Source organism: Sceloporus occidentalis, unplaced genomic scaffold (genome assembly GCF_023333645.1).
Source record: "Sceloporus occidentalis isolate IW3139 unplaced genomic scaffold, rSceOcc1.0.p SCAF_10, whole genome shotgun sequence".
NCBI lineage: Eukaryota > Metazoa > Chordata > Lepidosauria > Squamata > Phrynosomatidae > Sceloporus > Sceloporus occidentalis.
The window spans coordinates 39,070,279-39,091,317 of record NW_028316990.1 but is presented as its reverse complement, the minus strand read 5'-3'; the positions used below and the strand labels follow the sequence as shown (position 1 = coordinate 39,091,317).

General features: G+C 49.6%; 2 protein-coding genes and 1 non-coding gene across 6 annotated transcripts; 1 reads left to right on the top strand and 2 right to left on the bottom strand.

The window, feature by feature from the left end:
• Nucleotides 1–262: 262 nt before the first annotated feature.
• On the bottom strand, nucleotides 263–6,253 carry ECI1 (enoyl-CoA delta isomerase 1). 2 transcript variants are annotated; one of them, XM_089540386.1, is made up of 7 exons: nucleotides 6,138–6,253; nucleotides 3,127–3,237; nucleotides 2,397–2,524; nucleotides 1,854–2,000; nucleotides 1,357–1,478; nucleotides 958–1,136; nucleotides 263–759 (listed from the first exon to the last, which is right to left on the bottom strand). In XM_089540386.1, the coding sequence occupies exons 3-7, from the start codon at nucleotides 2,511–2,513 to the stop codon at nucleotides 593–595; spliced, it is 732 nt and encodes a 243-aa protein (XP_089396512.1). In that variant the 5' UTR covers nucleotides 2,514–2,524; nucleotides 3,127–3,237; nucleotides 6,138–6,253; the 3' UTR covers nucleotides 263–592. The 2 variants fall into 2 exon arrangements, with proteins under 2 accessions (XP_089396512.1, XP_089396511.1); XM_089540385.1 differs by lacking the exon at nucleotides 6,138–6,253 and adding an exon at nucleotides 5,351–5,437.
• Nucleotides 6,254–6,452: 199 nt separating this feature from the next.
• On the top strand, nucleotides 6,453–17,767 carry LOC149306559 (poly(A)-specific ribonuclease PARN-like). 3 transcript variants are annotated; one of them, XM_089539842.1, is made up of 24 exons: nucleotides 6,453–6,590; nucleotides 7,349–7,426; nucleotides 7,669–7,748; nucleotides 7,858–7,925; nucleotides 8,009–8,090; nucleotides 8,602–8,662; nucleotides 9,017–9,182; nucleotides 9,567–9,632; nucleotides 9,747–9,785; nucleotides 10,218–10,260; nucleotides 10,470–10,547; nucleotides 10,729–10,785; nucleotides 10,913–10,990; nucleotides 11,668–11,711; nucleotides 12,316–12,358; nucleotides 12,690–12,765; nucleotides 13,117–13,227; nucleotides 13,329–13,398; nucleotides 13,589–13,644; nucleotides 14,207–14,293; nucleotides 14,776–14,850; nucleotides 15,393–15,585; nucleotides 15,982–16,211; nucleotides 16,873–17,767. In XM_089539842.1, exons 1-24 carry the CDS (start codon nucleotides 6,572–6,574, stop codon nucleotides 16,929–16,931), a joined length of 1,959 nt encoding a protein of 652 aa, XP_089395968.1. In that variant the 5' UTR covers nucleotides 6,453–6,571; the 3' UTR covers nucleotides 16,932–17,767. The 3 variants fall into 3 exon arrangements, with proteins under 3 accessions (XP_089395968.1, XP_089395967.1, XP_089395969.1); XM_089539841.1 differs by having other exon boundaries at nucleotides 10,467–10,547; XM_089539843.1 differs by lacking the exons at nucleotides 6,453–6,590; nucleotides 7,858–7,925 and having other exon boundaries at nucleotides 10,467–10,547.
• A 1,540-nt stretch (nucleotides 17,768–19,307) lies between these two features.
• On the bottom strand, nucleotides 19,308–19,379 carry TRNAT-CGU (transfer RNA threonine (anticodon CGU)). Its single transcript has one exon. It is a non-coding gene; the product is annotated as a tRNA-Thr (tRNA).
• Nucleotides 19,380–21,039: the final 1,660 nt, after the last annotated feature.

Genomic DNA, 21,039 nt, shown 5'->3' with positions numbered 1-21,039 from the left:
CCATCCCTAAAACTACTGGAAGTCAAATGGGCCACAGCTAGACAAGGCCAAGTGCCCTCCAGGAGAAATGGGTGGAGTGAAGCACAGAAAAGTGAAACACTACCTCCACTACCTCCGTCATCTATTCATGGCAATGCCAGGTGCCATCAGCTGCCCCACAAGACGGGCATGATGAGGGCAATCACTCTGGCAGAGAGCTGGGAGCCCAGGATGAAAACCAAAGGGCAGGGGTTGCATTAAGCAGCCAGGAAAAAGGCAAAGCCTTGTTTTAACTGTTTATTAACATTTGGTGAGATTTGGGACACTCCACAAGGACCCATGGGGCACCCGCACATGGCACTATTATTACACCTGAACACTCATGGCTCCATCCTATGGAGTTTGGGATATGTATTCTGGTGGAAGCTCCAAAAACAACAAACACCCCCCAAAACGCACACGCGTGCAGAAGGCAGCAAAGGCACTTGGGCCACCGGGGCAAAGGCCGCAGGGCAACCGGGTACCAGATGACCAAGACTGAGAGAGCTGCCAGGCAATGTCTGATGGCTCCGGAGGAGGCCAAAGGGCCCCAGTTCTTCTCCCTTTCCCTCGGTCAGCCTCTCCTCTGCTTCAGGCTCTCCATGTAACTCTGGAGGGACCTCTGGATGGAGTCCCTGGAGATGAACCGGACAAAATTCTGGATGTCGGAGTCCCGGTGAGCCACCAGGCGGTCCAGCGTCGGCTTCCGCATGGAGGACTTGGTGAGCTGGCGGGCATGACCTAGGTGGCAAAGAGAGAGACAAGCGTCTTGGATTGTGTCATTCCTATCTGGAAAGAGATGTGGACAAACAGGGCCACCAAAACAGTCCTACAGGGCCATGCTTTGCCCATGGTCATTTTAGTGCTCCCAGCCTCATCCTTATGGCACAGAAAGTTTTTTAGTGCATCTCTGTGTGTGTATGTGTGGTTGTGTCTCACCTGGGATGGCCAACCACTGAGACATCACCTCTGCGGCCCTGCTCTGGACCTTCTCTTCGGGCACCAACTCATCCACCATGCCAACTTTGAGGGCCTCCGCAGGAGGATAGAGGAGGCCCAGCTGGAGAGAGCGCTCTGCTGCCCTGTGCCCAACCGTATTGACAATGGTGTCTTTGAACCTGGGCAGGGAAGGAGGACACCGATCAGCCGGAAGACCCACCAACCCACTGTGTCCTGGCTACCAAATCCAAGAATCCTGGGGGTCAGACCTGCATCAACTCCCTCTTAATCATTGTTCTTCTAGCAAGAGAAAACTTTTGTGTTCCAACAGAAACATCGAGGAACTGATGGCAAAGTTCCCTTTCCTCCTCCCCCCCATAAAGCGAACACCCCCCTCACCAGAACGGAGCCACGATGCCCAGCTGCGTCTCATTCAGGCCGATGCTGTACTTGGGGTTGTCTGCCATGATCCGGTAGTCACAGGACATGGCCATCAGGCAGCCGCCGGCCGGGCTGGAGCCCTAGGAAGGAGGCAATGCAAAGCGGAGCGGGCAGCAGTGGGGAGATATACGGGGAAGGAAGAGGTGAGGGCTTTGGAGCATCCCTTGGTCAGTCATCCATCATCAGCCGCACTGCAGGACCCTGGGCTCCCTGGGATAGCACTGGACCCCTCAAAAGGCCACAAATATCTTGTTGGTGGCATCATTCCCAGTAAATACGGTCAGCAAGACAGCTGAGGTGAGGAGGAAAGGGGTTCACCAGCCTGAAATGCAGGCACCCAAATTGCAGTGATCCAGAGTTTAAAGGGCAAGGGAGAGGAGCTTTGCTAGATAGAGAAGAGGGTTATTCCCTCTAAAGCAAAAGCTGATTCTGTCTCAGAGGCACCAAGAACTCACATTAATGGCTGCAAGGGTCACCATGCTGGAGTTGTAGAGGGTCAGCCACATCTCCTGTACAGCCTTCCAGAACTCGGTGTAGTGGGCCTCGCTCTTGCCCACCATCTCCATAATGTCCAGCCCTGCGGAGAAGATGTGGGGGGTGCCCTGGGGAGCCAGAAACGGAAGGAAAGTCAGTCCCTCCTTGTTCAGAGGACATCCAACTCCTGCTTGCGTATCCAGGAGGGTCTCCACACGACAGTCATAGCATTTTCATATACCATTCAGCCCTGGGATCTGTAGCTTCATGAGGCATTGGGAATTCCCTCTTAGGTGCAGAGTGGAAATCCTAAGTCCTTCGTCAAACTACAAATTCCACAGGTTGCATCCAAAGCAGCTAAAGCACTATCTTGCAGCTATGATTCTTTAAGCCAGCTGGCCAAAATAAGCCCCTAAAAATAGGTATAACCTTGGATGGTTTCTCCTCCGCTGCCTATGTGCCAATTTACAGTGCCTTATAAATAAAGCTTAGTAATAACAACATTAATAATATCCCGCCCGTACCGAGGTCAAGACGACCCCCCGGCAGCCCTTGTCGTTCTCCAGCTTTTCTAGGTTGATCACAAACTCTGTCAGGAAGTCCAGGCTGAGGCTGTTGACTGGCGGACTCTTCATCTTCATCACTGCAACCCCTGAAAAGCAAAGGGACAAAGGACCGGCCGCGAACGCACAAAACCCGGTTGTGAAAAGGGGGGAAATCCCTGCTCTGGGTTGCTTTCAATGTGCCTCCCTCCCCCCTCTGCCATGCGCAACCTCCTATTTATTTGGATATTTAAAGCAAGCTGCACTTATTGATCATTTCTATTTACAAAGAGTGCATGAGCATTGCAGAAGTAATCCAGTTTGATACCACTTTAAACTGCTGTGGCTCAACGCTATGGGATTCTGGGAACTGAAGTGAAATTCAGCTTTCTCCATCAGAGAAACCTGGGGCCACAACAAACTACAGTAGGATATTGTGCCCTGGGAGTCAAACTGGCGTCGAACTGGATTGTTTCTGCAATGTGGAAGCACACACTTAATTACTGCTTAAGGATTTCAAGCTGGCGCATCTCCATTCAGGAGGCAGGGAAAGCTTGTTTGAATCAATATAATTGGGGCCTATAACCTGCTGCTATAAACCTGGTTTAAACCAACCCTCTGGGCTTCGTTGGCTTCAAATGAACCCAGTTATTTCCCAAGGCTGCTTGGCGCTGGTTCAAGGGCCGGGCCAAAAGCTGGGTCCGGAGGGTACCTTTGTTTTCGTCGAACTCCACCAGGATTTTGGTGTCGCTGAAGGGCCTCCTTTGGATGGAGAGGAGCCTCTGGGCGGCATTTCGGGAACCCTGGGTCCGAGGGAAAAGCCCTGCAAGGAAGTCCAAGCAAAGGGTTCCAGGGGATTGCTATGGGTTTGCAAAAAGAAGCACCATTTGCAAGCCCTAGCAGCAACTCTTTTGCATTGCGGGGTTGAAAGGATAAAACTAAAGCATCAATGACAGGCTCATTTTGGAAAAAGGAAAAAGGGGAATATACACAACTTTTTGCATTGGAAGAAAAGAACAGAATAGGGACCCAGAAGTGGCAGCCTTTTTGCTCATGGACTTTGGACTGTCAGTCCCATGAGGCTAGTGAGCAAATAAGGCCAATGTCCAGCAAGGAGCCCTGGCTGGAGGCCACTAAGGCCACGGCCTCCTTTGGCAAAGTGACCCTTGGGGCAACAAGAAGGGTCACTTGGGGACTACAGCTCCCAGAATCCCCCAGCCAGCCCCATGGGAGCTGCAGTCCAAATGGGAGAAGTAAATGTTTCTTAAAGCTGTGCTTTGCAAAACTGAAGAAGGAATTGGCAGGAAAGGGAGGAAGGTTTCCTAAATTGTGCTTTGCAAAAAATTACAAGGGACTTTTCCTAAACTGCAGTTTGCAAAAAGAAAAAGGAACATTTTTAAAATCTAAATTGTAGTTTGCAAAAAGGAAGGAAGGAAGGAAGGAAGGTTTCCTAAGCTCTGGTTTGCAAAAAAGAACAACGAATGCTTCCTTTGCAAAACAAACAACAATAATAACAGACAAGGAAGGTTTCCTAAAAGGTAGTTTGCAAACAGACAAACCAACAAGCAAACTGTCAGGCTCCTGCTTGCAGTCTCCTTTCCCAAGAAGAGTCTGGGCTGTCAAAGTACCCACTTTATTGAAATCAGTGCACATGACTTCTTTGTCAGGAATGCATAGTTACAGATGGGCTATATAGTCCCACCAGCATAGCCAGCCCCATAAAGCCATAAAGGGAATGGCTTGGATCAGTCTTTCCCGCAGAGTGAGGGATCTCCTCCTCCCCAAGGATCTCCTCTCGTCTGGGATCTCTGGCAGACCCCCAAAACAACAGAGCTCCCACCAGGCCTTATCTCCTCTTTGCCCCCGCGAGGGTTTGATAACCCCCCCCCCCCTGCTCTCTCTCACAGCTCTTCCTTTGGCTGAGTTCATCCCCCTCTCCTCTCCCCATTTTCCTTCTCTCGGCCTCAGCACATAATAAGAATAGTGATAAGCAAGCTTTGGTATCAATGCATAGTTTGGAAGGAGGCCTTGACAGGGGAGGATGGGATGCAAAAGGGTCCTTGGCTCCCCGGGAGAACAAAGAAGCCTCATCGCAGACTGAGAAGGAAAGTCTGGTTATAGGAACCAGAGTTATCCTCTGTTTGTTGGAATGTCAAAATGCTATAAAGGCTTGGCTCCCTGTTTTGGTCGGAGGCAGAGTCTTCCTTTGCCTGCAAAGAAAGGCCATCTTGGATCATGGACCTAGTTGGTTTCTTTCTCCTGTTTTGGTACCTTAAGACACCTGTGGCCTTGAAGCACAAACCTCCTTGGCCACTAGACTAAGTGATCATCAACCTTAACAGCCGGGGAGTATATTCCAGCATGGTTATATATCCCATCATCCCACAACCCAACAGATAGGGCAGCATTAAAATATAACAGCGACATATATAAGCATGATGAACATATTCCCATAACATCATGTAAGCCATAGCAATAACTCCTAAGGTTGAAGTCCCGCTCCCAGGAACTCAGGCACAGGCTCTGCCTGGCTGGGGATGATGGGGAACTCCCATTGCAATGCTAAGGAGCAAGGGCAGAAGCTAAGCATATGCTAACAAAGCAAGAGGGATCAAGCCCAATCCTAGCCTTAGTCTCAGAATACCTAAACTTAGCATCCTTCGGACAGAAGCCCCAAAGGAATCCATGAATGCAGGGCATTTCGGACACAAGCAGGGAAGAGAGAGAGAGAGAGGCCCTGGTGAAGCTCGCTCTGCAAAGGGACCCAGGGCCGCTTGCAAAAACAGGAGCAGAGTTTCCTAAACTGCCTTCGGCCCAAAAGAAGCTGGAACTTTCCCTACAAGCGCCTTGGCAAAAGGAGGCAGGACTCTGAAGGAGGGCTGCTTCCAGGGCTGCCCCTTCCTTCTGCAAGCCTTGGCCCCAAGGCCCCTCCTCACCTGAGGAACGGAGCAGGAACCGGGGGCCCCAGGACGCCATCTTGTCCCTCCAGAAGAGGAGGAGGAGGAGGAGGAGGAGGAGGAAGGCTGGCCCTGCCCCCCTCTCTCTCTCTCTCCATCCTGGGCTCCTCCTTCCTTCCAGAGGACTAGCGCCTTCTTCAGCCCTGACGGGATCCATGCATTCACATGCAGAGTTAAGGCGGGTTAATACCGCTTTCCCTGCCAGGGCTGAGTCCTGGGAAGGAACTCCTAAAACAAAGGAAAGCGCTGGCCCCAAAAGGAAGCCATTGGAAAATCCTGGCCCATAGGGAGCCATGGGGGAATCCTGGCCCATAGGGAGCCATGGGGGAATCCTGGCCCATAGGGAGCCATGGGGGAATATCTGCCCATAGAGGTGAATGGAATCCTGGCCCATAGGGAAGCATTGAGACTATAGGTGCTGGGTTTCTGAAACATTCAACGCCCAAAAAGGGAGGCCATGAACGGTTCCCTCTGGGCAAGCGCTGTCCTCTCTTTCAGGAGGCCCCTCTCTTGTCTGGAATCCTGGGGTTTGTAGTTTGGGGAGGGGTCTGCCAGGGAGGCCTGGAGCCTCCCCAAAACTACAGATCCCTGGGCAGCTTTGTTCCCTGCTGCAGAGTGGACGCAGCCATCTTGCCAGTCAGGGCCCGGTGTGTGTGTTTGTTCTTGGAAGACGGGGAAACAGGGGTCGAATTGGTTGTAGGTTTCCTCTCGTCTTTAAAAAAGACAGCAGGTCGCAGTTCAACCCTGTTTGGCTTGGCCTTCTTGCCTTTTTTTAACCTCTAAGAATGTTGTATTATTAGGGGTCTTAGAGAAGCCCCTTCTTGTGTTTCGGACTCCAACTCCCGACAGCCCTCAACTAGAGTCCTTTATGGCGAGGGATTCTGGGAGACGTAGTCCTCCGAAAGCTCCCTCAAACAACAACTAAAAAGAACTAAGGGCGCGGTGTGGCTTCACGGGGGCCCACTACGCATGTCAGGAGTCGGGGCGCATGCGCAGTGGGAGAGGCGTTGTCGCGCGGTCTGTGACGCCATCGCGTCGCGCGGTCGAGGGGGGAGGGAGGGAGGGAGGCGGGTGGGGAGAAGGTCGCTGCTGCCGCTTCTTCTTCGGGGGAGGCTTGTTTCCGGAAGTGGGGCCTGGTCTGGGCCTCAGCGACGGAGCGGAGCCGGGAAGAGGAGGCCCCGAGGAGCCCCGGACGCAGCCATGGAGGTCACCAGGAGCAGTGAGTCCCCTGGGCATGGGCAGAGGGCCCCTGCGGACCCCCGGCTGCCAGTGGTGCATGATGGGAGCTGTAGTCCAGAGCATAAGATGCCTGGTTGGACTGAGTAGGGGAGGAGATGGTTGTTATAGTCAATATCATAACCTTCCTCTTCCTTTCCTCATCTGCCTCGCGCTGTTTGGGGACTACAGCTCCCATCGGCCAACAGGTTTGCAGTGGTGCGTGATGGGAGTTGTAGTCCAGAGAACAGCCTGCCTGCTTGGACTGAGCGAAGCAGGGGATGGCTGTTATATCTAATATCATCATCATCTTTTCCTCTTCAGCCCAGGAAGAGGGGACTACAGCTCCCATTGGGCACAATACTTGCAGCTGTGCATGATGGGAGTTGTAGTCCAGAGGACAGCCTGCCCAGTTGGTGTGTGGCAGTCCAGGTATTGTCGCACAGCAAGTCCCAGCAGGCCCCCTTAACTGGTGTTCCCAGTGGTGAGGAGTGCTGGGGCTTGCAGTCCAAGTCCATCCAGAGGGCTTCACAATTCCCACCGCCTTCTTTTAATGGCCATTAAAACCCCTTAGAGCACTGGTTCCCAAGCTGTGGGTCGGGCCGCCTAAGACCCTTGGAAAAGACATACTTGCATGTAGCAATGAAAATCCTTGTCTGGTTGGGGGTCCCTACAACGTGAGGAACTGTGTTAAAGGGTCCTGGCATTCTTAGGAAGGCTGAGTTCTTCCCTTGGGATTCCCTTTCTTTGTTTTCCCTACAGACTTTAAGGATCACCTCAGCAAAGTCTACGAAGCCATTGAGGAGGCAGACTTCCTGGCCATCGATGGAGAGTTCTCAGGTCCGAAACGCGCTGCAGAAGGAGTCCAGTTTGGGAGCGCTTTAACTCCCCTGCTCAGTGCTGGGAATCCTGGGAATGGCAGCTTATTGTGGGCCCAGGGATCTCTCTGACAGGGAAGGCTCTAAATGGCTGCATCCATGCAGGAGAAATAACCCAGTTTGGCTCAAGGCTGTGGAATTCTGGGAGCTGGAGTTTGTTGTGGGCCCAGAGCAGGAAATAAACGGCTGTTTTCTCCTCCTTAGGCATTAGCGATGGACCGTCTGTCAGTGCGTTAACCAATGGCTTCGACACGCCTGAAGAAAGGTACCAGAAGCTCAAAAAGGTAAAAGAACCCTTTCTAAACCCTGTGCTTTTGAAATGCCTGGCTCTCTGTGCTTCGGATACTTTGCCCAACAAGCATAGCCTATTGGGACTGTTTCTTTCCTCCCCAGCATTCCATGGACTTCCTGCTCTTCCAGTTTGGCCTTTGCACTTTTAAATACGATCTTGCAGAATCTAAGTATGTTGTTTCCTTGGTTTATTTTGGCTTTCGAAAGTGGCAAATAACCCGCCGACTGACTTGCCATTCTGTGCGCTTCCCAGGTACGTCATGAAATCCTTTAACTTCTACATCTTCCCCAAGCCTTTCAATAGAACGTCGCCAGATGTCAAGTTTGTCTGTCAGGTTAGTAAGATGGCTTTTGAATTCCTTCCTCCTGATTCCGTAAGGCTGGAAAAATCCAAAGCAGTAAGAGAATATCATGCGAAGACTAAGTTCCTAATTGTCGGCTGGGAGGCTTGGCTTTACCTCTGTGGAAGTAATTCACCAGGAAAATAGAACTTAATGGAACCATTTAATTCAGCCAGACAGCTAACTTTGTGTTGTGGTCACTTAACTGTGCCTCTTCTGTGTGGGTAACATATTGTGATCAAATATGGTGTGTTGCAGTTGTTGTTATTAGTAGTAGTAGTAGTATATCCCACCTTAATTGGGACTCAGGACAGCTTTCAATTTAATAAACACCATACATTTAAAATGGGATTAAACTACTGACGATATTAAAATGACTTAAAACTACACTTTAAAAGATGTGTTTTTATTTTTATCCACTTTTTTAAAAAAAACCTTCTGCTTTGAGAAAGAGGGAATGAAGAAATGGGAATAAAGGTATTTTTGTTTGTTTGTTTCCTTCCAGAGTTCAAGTATAGACTTTTTAGCAAACCAGGGATTTGATTTTAACAAAGTTTTTCGCAACGGTAAGCTTTTGTCTTTCTTTGTCTCGTAACAACTACTGTGACGATCCCAATATTCCCACCTCTTTTTCCTCCTCCTCCTCGGTGTGTAATCCCTGAGGAAAAAGGGTAATATCTTGAGACCTTTTCTGCAGAAGAGTTCCTGCCCTGTTTTGGACTACAGACCCCATAATTCCCAGCCATTGGCTTTGCTGGGAGTTCTTAGTCCCAACGCAGTTGGAGGTCACCAGGTTGGGTACAGGCTCATCCACCACTATGTCCCTAAACTGATACCGCTGTCAGGTCTGACGTTTTGACGTGGATTTATCTCTTGCTCACTGCCGACTTAGGCCTCAACGCTTTCCTTCTCCCTTCAAGGAATCCCTTATTTAAACCAAGAAGAGGAGCGGCAGCTGCGAGAGCAGTACGACGAGAAGCGTTCTCAGGCCAACCGCGTCAGCAACCTGTCCTACATCTCTCCCAACGCCAGCGCCTGCCCCGTGACGATACCAGAGGACCAGAAGAAGTTCATTGACAAAGTGGTGTAAGTCAAAGCCAGAGCCCAGCAGGATGGCTTTGCTGGGTGCAGCTCCCAGCATCCCCCAGCCACTGCCAGGGGATTGGATTAGATGGCTCTTGTTGCCCCTTCCAACTCTGGGATTCTGTACTTTTTACCCAAATCTGGGGCTTAAGGCCTCCTGTATGTTGTCTGCCGTGGCCCCATCTGGAATATCTCCAATTCTGCACCTGATAAAAAATGTGGCTCCAGTTGCCAATCTTGGGCATCTCTAGGATTGTTCTCCCACATACGAGGCCACGCTTTACAGAGCCTGCTTTGAACGAGAGAAACAAAAGAGGTGATGTTCTGCTTGCCATTTTTCCTCTTTCTTTGTCTCTCTCTCTCTCTCTCTCTCTCTCTCTTTTCCAGAGAAAGGGTAGATGGTCTCTTGCAGAATGAAGAAAGCACAAATTTGGAACTAGAGCCATGCACAGGGTCAGTTCATCTGAAAGATGCCAGCCAGGGTTGCGGGCAGAAATCACGACACATGAAAGCATGGAAACTGTCCTTTGGCTGGACGCTTGAGTAACTTTCTCTTTCTCACTTCAGATTTCAGAGGAAACTAATCTATCAGACGTTAAGTTGGAAGTAAGTATCATGTTCTGTAAAGAGAGACGGATTAGAACAAGACTGGCTTTGCCTATTATCTTTTGACTAAGAGAGGGAGGGTTGTTGGAGGTTGTCCAGTTATCCAGCAATGAGGCTGAAACCTTGGCATCTCTGGCCAAGATCCTCCATGTGCTTTGCTTGAGCAGTTCCTGATCCTTCCACTGCCGGGCGGCTGACCAAACTGACCAAACCTGAAATGGCATCACAGGACTGCCAGCTTTGGCAGCCAAATGTGTGGGAAATGACCCTGGCTGCAGTTGCCCGCTGTTGGTGTCCAGTTTTCTGCAGCTATTATTGCCTGGTACTTTCTTGAGTAGCTTCACCCAATTCTGCAAACTTACACATCACCAAATCTTGAAGTACATTATTGCAATTTGTTGATGAATGCTCATTTTCCCCTCTTGGCTGTAGGTATCCAAAAGGCATCCATGTGGAAACGCTGGAAACGGAGAAGGTAGGCGGCTTGTGTCTTTGGAGGGCTTTCCATTGGATAGCCAGCCTGATGTACTGAGATTCAGGATCCCGCAGGCAAGTCCTCATGGGATTGTGCAATGCTTTCTAGTTGTTTCCACCAGAGACTTCAATAGAGGTAGCTCTGTAGCCTTATACCTTTCCATCCTGGCTTAATCCATAACAGTAACACACCTTTTTGTTCCTTAGAAGGAGCGATACATTATTGTTAGCAAAGTGGACGAAGAGGAACGCAAAAGGCGGGAGCAGCAGAAGCAAGTGAAAGAGCAGGTCTGTGGCTTTCCTTGCCAAAGGGATTGACCGAGTGCCTTGGGCCCTGGGAGGATGGGGGCATGGCTGGAGGATTGCAAGGCCTAAACCACCTTGGGATGCCCAGAACCAGACCTCTTTTCCTTTGGAGTGTGATCTGGTCAGAGGCATTTTTTGCTCAAATGGGACTTTTCCTTTGCAGGAGGAGCTGAAGGACGCAGTGGGGTTCTCCCGAGTTATTCATGCTCTTGCCAATTCCGTAAGTCTCTCTCTCTCTCTTGCCTTATGGGATGCGAACGGGTGCTTCAAGCAAAATGCTGAAGGTTTGGCTGGATGCACCCCGCCATCCTAATGCCTCTGGCCTTTTTCTGCTGGTTTCTCTTTAGGGCAAACTTGTGGTTGGCCACAACATGCTCCTGGACGTCATGCACACCATCCACCAGTTCTACTGCCCACTGCCTGAGGTAGGTCACTGCTGCTGTTCCACCAGCCACATGTGGTTCCCTTAAACGCATGTTTGGCATCCTTTCAAATGGACAGGTCCATGCAAAAAGGAGTTGTGTTTCCTGTGAGATCAAGCAGGCTGTCTGTACCTTGAGACGAAGGCACTGGTGATCAGTATGCAATATTAGACCCACACCAATTATCCGGAGGTGGAAAGAGGGTCCGGTCTCTGTGTATCCCACCCTCGGTGTTCATGTGGAGGAGAAGCCTCTGGGGTTTGTTCCATAATCTGACATGCAAACTGGGATTCCTGTTCAGTCCAGCATCCTGCTTTTTGAATTGGCCTGCAGGAGGCAGTAGCTCCCATAATCTAGGAGCTGTGACGGCTGTCCTTGGCATCAGCTCCCACAGTTTCAGCTCCGCATGTTCTCCCAAGACACCTCAATCTCCACCTGCAGGGAAGTGGGTTATTTGGTTGCCCCTTTTAACTGACTTTACTATGCATGTTCCTTGGCACATGGCACCCAGCCCTGCGTGAGGCATTCCAAATGTGGCAGCCCTTATAAAGGATATTCAGGATGTCAGCGGTTTCATTTTCCTTCCCTAATTCTCCGTAGCATGGGATTTGCCCTAAACTTTGCTGTGTGCCCTGCATTATGCCTTGGGCGGTGGTAACCTGAGTGGTTTGATTTTTCAGGATCTCAGTGAATTCAAAGAACTAACAACATGCGTATTTCCAAGGTAGGGCACTTGTTTCCTGCTTACAGTTGGCGGTGCATCTGTGGTGACTCTTGGCAGATAAGCATGATCTGCTCAGCTTGTGTACAGCAGAACTGTAGGCAAAGTGCAGCCCCATGACCCCAATTTTGCAGTGCCAGAAGCACCCCATCCCCTCAACTTTGAAAACTGTTTGGAAAGTCTCTCAAACATACCAAAACACCCTCAGTCCCCCAGCACTCACAAATGCTTCTATATTCATCAGAGACATTCTCAAAATGGCAGCAGGAAGTGATGCAGCCTCATTCCGGTCACCATTTTAGGAAGGGCTCTGAGAGAGAGGGGGGTATTTGGGAGCATTGTCGGGGTAAGGAGGAGTCTGTAGGGGGCAGAGGGGGGAAAGGGCCCTGGCCCCCATCCAATCATCCCTCCCCACTGACTTACAGTAGTATCTTGGAGGTTTCCTAGAGCACCGATTTGTTCAGACCCACGGCAGAGCTGGGCTTTAGAGGCTCCATTCAGAAAACAAGAAGGTGGCCAGTGGTCCTTTGAGGTGACCCTTACAGCCCAACAATGCCCTGTCCAGCTCCCTTCCCTTTAAATGTCTTTGAATAATCTATTTTTGTAGGTTACTGGACACTAAACTGATGGCAACCACTCAGCCCTTCAAGGTAAGAGACCCCTGCAAACGGTTGCTGGTGGCTTTCCTTTCTTTGTGGCATACCTGTCATCTGTTAAATTACCAATGAAAAGCAAATCCCTAAAGTGCTCCTTTGCAGCACAATTAATATCAAGATACTTCTTGGGTAGCATTAGCCAAGGAAAGGTCTTCTCATGCGCTTATAATGGCTCTCATCCTCCAAGCCCCTGTCCTTGTCTTGCCAGGAAGGCCCTTTCCACCCAAAGCAGGAACTTCTCTGGGGAAGCTAAACACTTGTCTGCTGGGTTGGGTTTCCTTGGAGCAATGGAGGCTTGAAGGCTCATGTTGTCTTCCGCTTTCAGGACATTATCAACAACACTTCGCTGGCAGAATTGGAAAAACGTGTGAAGGAGTCGCCCTTCAACCCCCCAAAAGTTGGTAAGGAAACCAAGGCCTGTTGCACCATCATTTCTGAGCTACAGAACAGTTGCATTAATTGGCGAGGGTTTCTCCAAGGTGTCTTTCCTTTGAAGGACTTCTGCAATGCTTTCTGTACAGCTTCATGAATCCATGGAGACAAAACTTGGCAGAGGAACACAATGCAGAACTTACAAAAATATTCATTGGTCTTGAGGAAGGGAAACCTCAGTGGTCTTTGTGTGAGCACCTGCCCCACCCTTCAGGCTTATTTCCCCACTCCTGCGTCGCTAAAACATTTCTCCATCTGTCAGGATAATCTCACTTAACTTAGTAAAAGAAGCCTAAAAGGACTGTTTCTTATTTTCTCAGAAAGTGCCGAAGGGTTCCCAAGCTACAATACGGCTTCAGAGCAGCTCCATGAGGCCGGTTACGATGCCTATATAACCGGCCTGTGCTTCATCTCCATGGCAAACTATCTAGGTACTACGGCTGTCATCCTCTCGACCCTAATGCAGTGTATTTATTCTTCCATCCTTGTTACTGCCAGCATACATTATAAAAAAATGTCCTCTACTCACTAGGTTCATTCCTCAGCCCTCCAAAAAGCCATGTGTCTGCAAGATCAAAACTCATTGAACCTTTTTTCAACAAGTAAGTAACCATTTTCTAAATGTGCTGGTTGTTAAAGACGCTTAGACACAGCCAGTGTTTGCTCCCAAATCACATCACCGCTGGAGCCGTAATGTTTTATGTGAGCGCTGCATAGTCACCTCTTTCTCTCTCTGTCTTTGTCCTTTGTTTTGTTTTAAAGATGCAAGTGATTCTCTCCCTTTCACTCCAGATTATTTCTGATGAGGGTGATGGACATTCCCTATCTCAACTTGGAAGGGCCGGACTGTGAGTGACCGCTTCGTCTTTCTTGCCTTTTCAGAGTATTGTGCTTGGTGTAAATATCTATTACCCATCCCAGTAGTAAGAACCTCCTTGGATGTCCTGTCCATCTAGTCCCTAGTAAGCATGGGTTGTTTGAGGTGCATTTAATGTGAGGCAATGAAGGACTGATCGAAATACACATTTGCTTTTGCACATATGTGCACCAAAAAGTGAAAATAGCACTGGCAAAAAATAAGACCTGCCAGCTGCCAGAGGGTTGGACTAGAAACACCATCATCCCTGTGCTGCAGTCCACTTATTTTTATAGCTGTAGGTAGTGAGAATTGTAGTTCAAATCCAGATATTGCCAGGTTTTGAGAGCTTGGAGTAAGTACTCAGAGAATGTCATTGGCTAAATAGATTTTAACTGGTCTTCTTGAAACATAATGGAAATCTGTTCTTGCTGCTTTCTTTACTGTCGCACAGTCTCTGCATGTACTTCAGCGCATGGTTTTTCTGCATCACTTTCCTTAAAAATAAATACATCCAAAACTGATGGGATCTTTTTTTCTTATGGCCGTTGCAGTGCAGCCCAAACGCGACCACGTCCTTTACATCACGTTCCCCAAAGAATGGAAGACAAGTGACCTTTACCAGCTTTTCAGTGCTTTTGGTGAGTTTGCCCAAAGTGAGAAACAAGAGAAGAGGCCTCTGACAGTGGCCCACTTCTGGGGCAAGATGGAGTCCTTCCTATGCTCCAGACCTGCCTTAAGGCTGGTTAGTGGAAACATCACAGACGTTTAGTAATGCTTTTCTAGAGTTTAACCCTCAGGAGGCAGCAGAGGAGAAGCTCTGTCACAGGAACCAACAGGCCTCAGAGCTAGGAAAAGTGGCTTTTTTATGGACTACGACTCCCAGAATCCCCCAGGTGATTGTAGTCCATAAAAAGCTGCTCTCCCAAGCTCTGGTCTTGACCATCTCTCCCCCAGGATTGTAGCTTAGGATTGCTCCAGAGGAGCCAGGACACAGTGTCTCTGGTGTCAGGGAGAGCAGTTTGGTGCCCCTGTCATCCATGCATCTCTCTTTGCCCATGCTGGTCCTCTGCTTGGCGCTCTCTTCAGCCCAGGCTTAAGGCCCTTCCTTCTCTCCTCCCAGGCAACATCCACGTCTCCTGGATTGATGATACGTCCGCCTTTGTGTCCCTCAGCCAGCCTGAACAAGTGCAGATTGGTAAGTTGCACAGGATGCCTACTCATTATTGGCGATGTGCTGGTCATGGGTACCAAAATGCAACCGGTGGTATTGAAGATTGGATGAAATGAAAGAAATGAAAGGGGAAAAGTTACCTGTCCAACAGAGATGGGATCCAGGAATGCCCTCCCTGTGACAAACCAAGTGGAACCTGGAGTCATTTAGTTGTAATGTCCAGATCTCTCTTTTCTTAGCCTGCTTTAGCAGCTGCCAAAAATGTTAAGTGTGGAATACCCAGAATTGGTTTTTTTATGCGTACCTTGACAAGGCAAGGCCACCTTCCCAAATCTGGGCTGCATTTCAGTCCTTGGCAAGGGATGAATGGTTTTTAAGTGGAGTGCACTGTGGGCAGACCTCCTCCCAGGAAGAAATCCTGCCAAGAAAGCCCTGCGTCAGGTTTGCCCGAAGTCAGAAACGGCTCAAAGGCGCACAACAGCAAAGGTCAAAATGAAAAGAGGGAAGCCCTGCTCTTGAAGGTGCTTCATGTCTGTCTTCTTTGCCGCGTTGCTCCTTCTCTGCAGCGGTCAATACTAGCAGATACGCAGAAAGCTACCGGATCCAGACGTACGCAGAATACGTGGAGAAGAAGCATGAGGAGAAGCAGCAGACGAAGAGGAAATGGGCAGAAGACGGCTGGAAGGAGGGAGAGGGGAAGCGCTTGAAAACGCAGGCTGCTCCGTACATGCTCCAGAACCGGTTTTACAACGCCAACAGGTGAACGCAGGGCAGAGGGCCCTTTGCGTCTGGGTATAACAGTGGGAGCGGGCTCAGAAGGATTGGCAGCCGCACACCTGGACCACCAAAAATGCCAAAAAGGGAAGGGGCACTTTGGTTTGGGGGGAGGATACCTTTTCTTAGGGTAAAGTGTGCAGGAAAGGGGCAGCACAGCTTAATTATGTAATTTATGGAGTGGTCCAGTGCCCCAAAACCTACCTTTGGAAGTGGGCACTTTTGTATTAGCACTGGCATGAGCAAACAGTATTTCTAATGCTCTAAGATGCCCTGAGAATATATTGATAGGGGCATTTAAAAACTCACAAGCCTGTGTTGTGTGTGCAGCTTCACTTTGGGGTGTCCTCAGTCTCCCCTTTTTCCTTCCTCTCCCTCCAGCTTCACCGCAGCGACCGCAGTCGGGAAGAGAAGCATGAGCCCCATCCAAGAGGAGAGCGGCTGCGATGATGGAGAGGAAGAAGAGGAGGAAGAGGAAGGCAGTGGAGATCCAGAGGAAGAGGAGGAGGAAGAGGAGGGTCCCCCCGACTCCAACGAAGACTCCGCTGAAGAAGAAGGGAAGAAGAAAGCTAAGAGGTTCAAAAAAGCCAAAAGGGAGCCAAACTCGGAAGGTGGGTGATGCTGGCGGAAGTGCGGAGAGCAGGACAGTACACTCATCCCTCCATATTTGTGGATTTGATTATTATGTTCTCTTTAGGAATATGTAGGTCCTCCAAGGCAACTCTCTGGTCAACATTAACTAAACATTGCACTGAAAGGCCTAGAGATTCCTAGAGAGGACACTCCACTGGGCATTTGTAGCTCCTCTGGCGCAGTTCTGTGGTCAGTGTCTGTTGGACGTTGGCCACAGAGTCGCCCTGGAGGACCTAGAGATTCCTAGACAGGTGACCTCTTGGTAAAAAACATGGTGTTTTGGTTGTTTGTGTTTTTTCCTTATTCACTCGAGCGAATATGGAGGGACAAGTGTTCTTCCTTTGACTCAGGTTTATTGGGTCAATTTTCTGACTAACATTTCTAGACGTACTCCAGGGACGTAGCCAAGGGGGGGGGGGTTCTTGGGGTCCGGACCCCCCCTTCCGTTAGAAAAATGAATGGTGTGTGCTGCTGCGCCGCCGCACCGAAGCCCCAATATAATGGTGGCACTTAGTCTGGACCCCCCATTCCTAAAATCCTGGCTACGTCCCAGCTTACTCATGAGTATGTGCTGTTTTGCGCCTTCGTCCCCTGCTTTCGTGGCTGCCATGTTAACTCTCCATTGCGCTCCTTCCTCAGGCAACCGAAAGGCCGCCACCGCCGCTCCCAGGCTCTTCGAAGTCCCGGACACGTGGTAGCGGCCATCTGCGCCCGCCAGGAACGTCCTGTGCTTCCAAGAGACCTGGCGCCGACGGCGTTCAGTGCGCCAGCCCCACTCTCTTTAAAGTGGAGGGGGGACGGAGTCGGCCACGAAGCAGGATCTCCGCTTTGGAAACCAGTTTAATTTTTTAAACTGCCTCCTCCTGAACAATCCCCCGCAACCCCTCTGCCCCTATCTTTCGTGTTGTGTTTGCGTGTGCGTAACACGTCCTTTTTGTTGGGAACCCTTTGCTCTCGTTGGTGTCGGATCGAAAAGCAAGTTGGAGTCCTTTCCTCACTTCCATCATCCCCTTCATTGTGTGGCATGTGAGGTTTTACCGAAAGGAGGGCCTGCAGGGGCCAGAGTCCTTCCCAGACTTCCGCGCAACGTTGACGCGTTCGGACGCCGCTTTCGAGGACCTGCGCCCAGGAGCCTTTGCCAGCCGCGGCCAGTGGGCCTTAAACCGAAACCGTTCCCCACGTCTTTGGAGGGTTTTGGGGGAGCCATGTCTTCCTAAGACTCTCCTGTTTTTGGGGGGAGGGGGGAAGGGTCCGTGGGTCGGGGTCCGTCTTCCGTTTCCCCTTTTGTGAGTTGTGTATTTAATGAAAACAAAACGGAAGAGAGACCCGCAACGTTCACCAGCCTTCCTTTATGGTTTGAAGATGCGAATGACAACGACGATGGCAACAAAAAATGGAATCCGCTCTTGATTTGCTTTGATATTTAACGTTGTTTTTTCTATCATGGAAATCATGGAATGAAATGAAGGAGGAAAAGGAAAAAAAGATGTATTTCCATACAGTGAAAATTAAAGAATGTCTTTTTTCTTACAAACCGGAGTCTGTCTGTTTTCTGTCAAAGCGACTTTGCAGACGGAACTCGGGTTTATTGAATTAGCCACAGAGTCATTGAATTAATCCATGGATTCAAGCATCAGAGGATTGAAAATGTTCCCCCAAAAAGTACACCTTCCAAACAGGGAACCTTAGTGTTGCCATTTTATATGAGGGACAGTGTTTTACTCTGCCATTGCATTTAATGGGACTTGGGCATCCGCAGATTTTGGGATCCATTGGGAATCCTAGATCCAAACCCAGTGGATTCCAAAGGACCATAATAACAATAATACTGTATTTTCCGGCGTATAAGACGACTCCCAAGAGTTTGGGATACACTTGCCATATAAGACGACCGCCCCTCTTCCAACGCACACCAAATGAAAGTTTAAAAGCCATCAGCTTTGCCTTCAATCTGGTGATTTTCATGGCAATCTTTATGACACGCAGGTCCTTAGCAGGAAACCTTGCTGCAGGCAAAGCCCGCTTGGCTTGGCCACTTCTCCCTGCCTCCAAGACTGTCGGAGCGGTAGCCCAAACTCGGCTCTTCTCTCCAGACGCCTGCAGCTGGCTCTGCCCTTCACTTACAGTCTTACACCTTCCTGGTGAGGCAGGATCATTGAGGGGATGGCGTCAAGTCACTTCCTTCCATGGATCCCGATGAGCGGACTTTCCTCTACTCTTGCGGCTTTCATACGGCTGCCGCATACGGCGGGGATTTTGAGCTCCCCGATTCTCCAGTCCAGCTCCAGGGTCTCAGCAGCCGCCCTTTAAGACGGCCCCCGACTCCTGAGAAGATTTCCCTGGGTTAAAAAGTCCTCTTAGGCCCCAGAAAATACAGTAAGAATAAGTCATTGTCTATCACGGGTCTTGAACATTCATGGCTTTTGGAAGCCATTGAAGGGCCTGAAACCAAACCCTAGAACCCACAATAACAATATGATGGGATTTGAGCATCCATAGATTCTGGCATCCATTGGGGATCCTGGATCCAAAGCAGATCTCAAGGACCCACTGTAATAATGACCTAATAATAGTAAATCTCCCATTGGGCCCAATGGGTCTTGAGCATCCAAGGCCCAGCAGAGACCAAAGGGCCAGGAGGAGGAGGAGGAGGAGGAGGAGGAAGGCCCATTGTGTCTCGTGGGACCTGGGCATCAAGAGCCCTAAGCCTCCAGAGGAGCCTGGCCACCTCCAACAGCCGCCCTTCCTCCTCCTCTCACTCTTTGCTTTCAAGGCTGAGGAAGACACAGCAGCAAGGATTGCAAGGAGCAGTTGGCAAAGCAGCTGCAAGGCAGGAAGGAAGCCCCTCTGCACTGAACGAAACCGGCTTCATGCAAAATGCAAAGGCAAATGAGCAGAACGCAGGGGACAAAGGGCTTCGGAGTGCCCCATGAAGACACGCGTGTTCTGGGGAACGTGAGAACGGAGCGTGGCTCCGGAGGGCCCTAAAAATGATCCCCTCCTTTTATGCCGGCCGGACCTTCCCCGGAAGGGGCTCCGGAGGCGGCGGAGGGCTTTCGGGTCTCGGCGGAGCGAGGCACGGACGGGGTTCGAACCCGTGATCTTCGGTTTACGAGACCGACGCCTTACCACTTGGCCACCGCGCCTGCGTTGAAAGGGCCGCCTCCATCCCTTGTAGGCTGGCGCCGCTCCCGACGCGGCACAGCGCGCTCTCGGCCGCGCCTGCGCAGTGGGGCCACTCCGACTCGGACTCGGTGCTTCCAGGGACCAGGGAGGGTCCCCACTGCGCGTGCGCGACATGGATGCCCGCTTGCCCGGCCGGCTTCGGTTGATACAACTACGCATGCGCCGATGGGTATATAAGGCAACAGAGGGGAAGAACATGCTTGTCTTAAACTGTGCCGTTTCTTTTAGGCCAAGGAGCAAAGGGACAACGGACTTTGATTAAATGGCCACCCCCAAAAGATAAGAAACCCTATGACATTATTATTATTATTATTATTATTATTAAAAACATTATTATTTTGCCCCGCCAAGAAATAATGAACCCAATGAGATTTTTTTAAAGTAGATTTTTGGATATTTTATTTTCTTTCTGGGAGTAATATTATAATTATTATTAATAAATAATAAATGAAAATAAAAATAAATAAATTAAAATTTAAAAATTAAAAATAAAAATAAATAAAAACACAAATAAATAATACTCATCCACCATTTTGAAGGGGAGGAAAAATAAAATAAATTTTATTAATAATTAATTAATTAATTAATTAAAAATTAAAAGTCTTAGAGGGCCAGACGGTTCCCTTTGATTCCTCCATTGCACTTAATGGGACCTTTGGAAATGCCAAACATTGCTGGGCTGAAGAGTTTTGTTTGGAGAAGGGAGGCTCAGGTACCTTTTACCTGGGAAAAGAAGAGAGGAAGAAGGCATCCAGGTGCATTAGATGCAATCATCATCATCATCATCACCAACACATGAGTCTCCATAGACTTTGGTTTGATCAAGTTATGGCTCATAAAGAACATTCCTAATACACGGGCGCCATCTTGTGGCTATTCTAGAGCACTGCAGCCTCTAGAGATCCATCTAAAGAGAGAGAGACCCAGAGGTCCAGCAAGAGATCGACCTAGAGAGAGCCCTGGAGAGGGATCGACCCAGAGACCGATCCCTCCCTGCCTCCCTCCCTCCCCTTCGAGGGCTCCCCTGAAAGGCCCATTCTGCAGCAAAACCTATTAAAATTGCAATAAAAATTAATATATAGATTAATTAAAGGCGCCCCCCCCAAGTTCCTTCCCTTTGGCTTTTCATGGCGGTGCTTCTTCATGGCAACTTTGCAAATGGAGGGAGCTGAAAGGCTCCAAGGCTCCTTCCCTTGTTCCTCCTCCTTCTCCGTCCAGCTGTAAGGCTTTCCAGCAGCATTGCCAACTCTCTCTGGGTCGATCTCTTGCTCGACCTCTGCGCCTCTCTCTCTCCTTAGGTCGATCTCCAGAGGCTGCAGTGCGCTAGAGTCGCCACAAGATGGCGCCCGTGTATTAGGAATGTTCTTTATGAGCCAGAACTTAGACAAACCAAAGTCTATGGAGACTCATGTGTTGGTGATGATGATGATGATTGCATCTAATGCACCTGGATGCCTTCTTCCTCTCTTCTTTTCCCAGGTAAAAGGTGCCTGAGCCTCTCTTCTCCAAGCAAAACTCTTCAGCCCAGCAATGTTTGGCATTTCCAAAGGTTCAGACCCCCTTCTCTCTCTCTTTTTTATCATAAAGATATATATATATAAAGGTCTATTTATATACCGC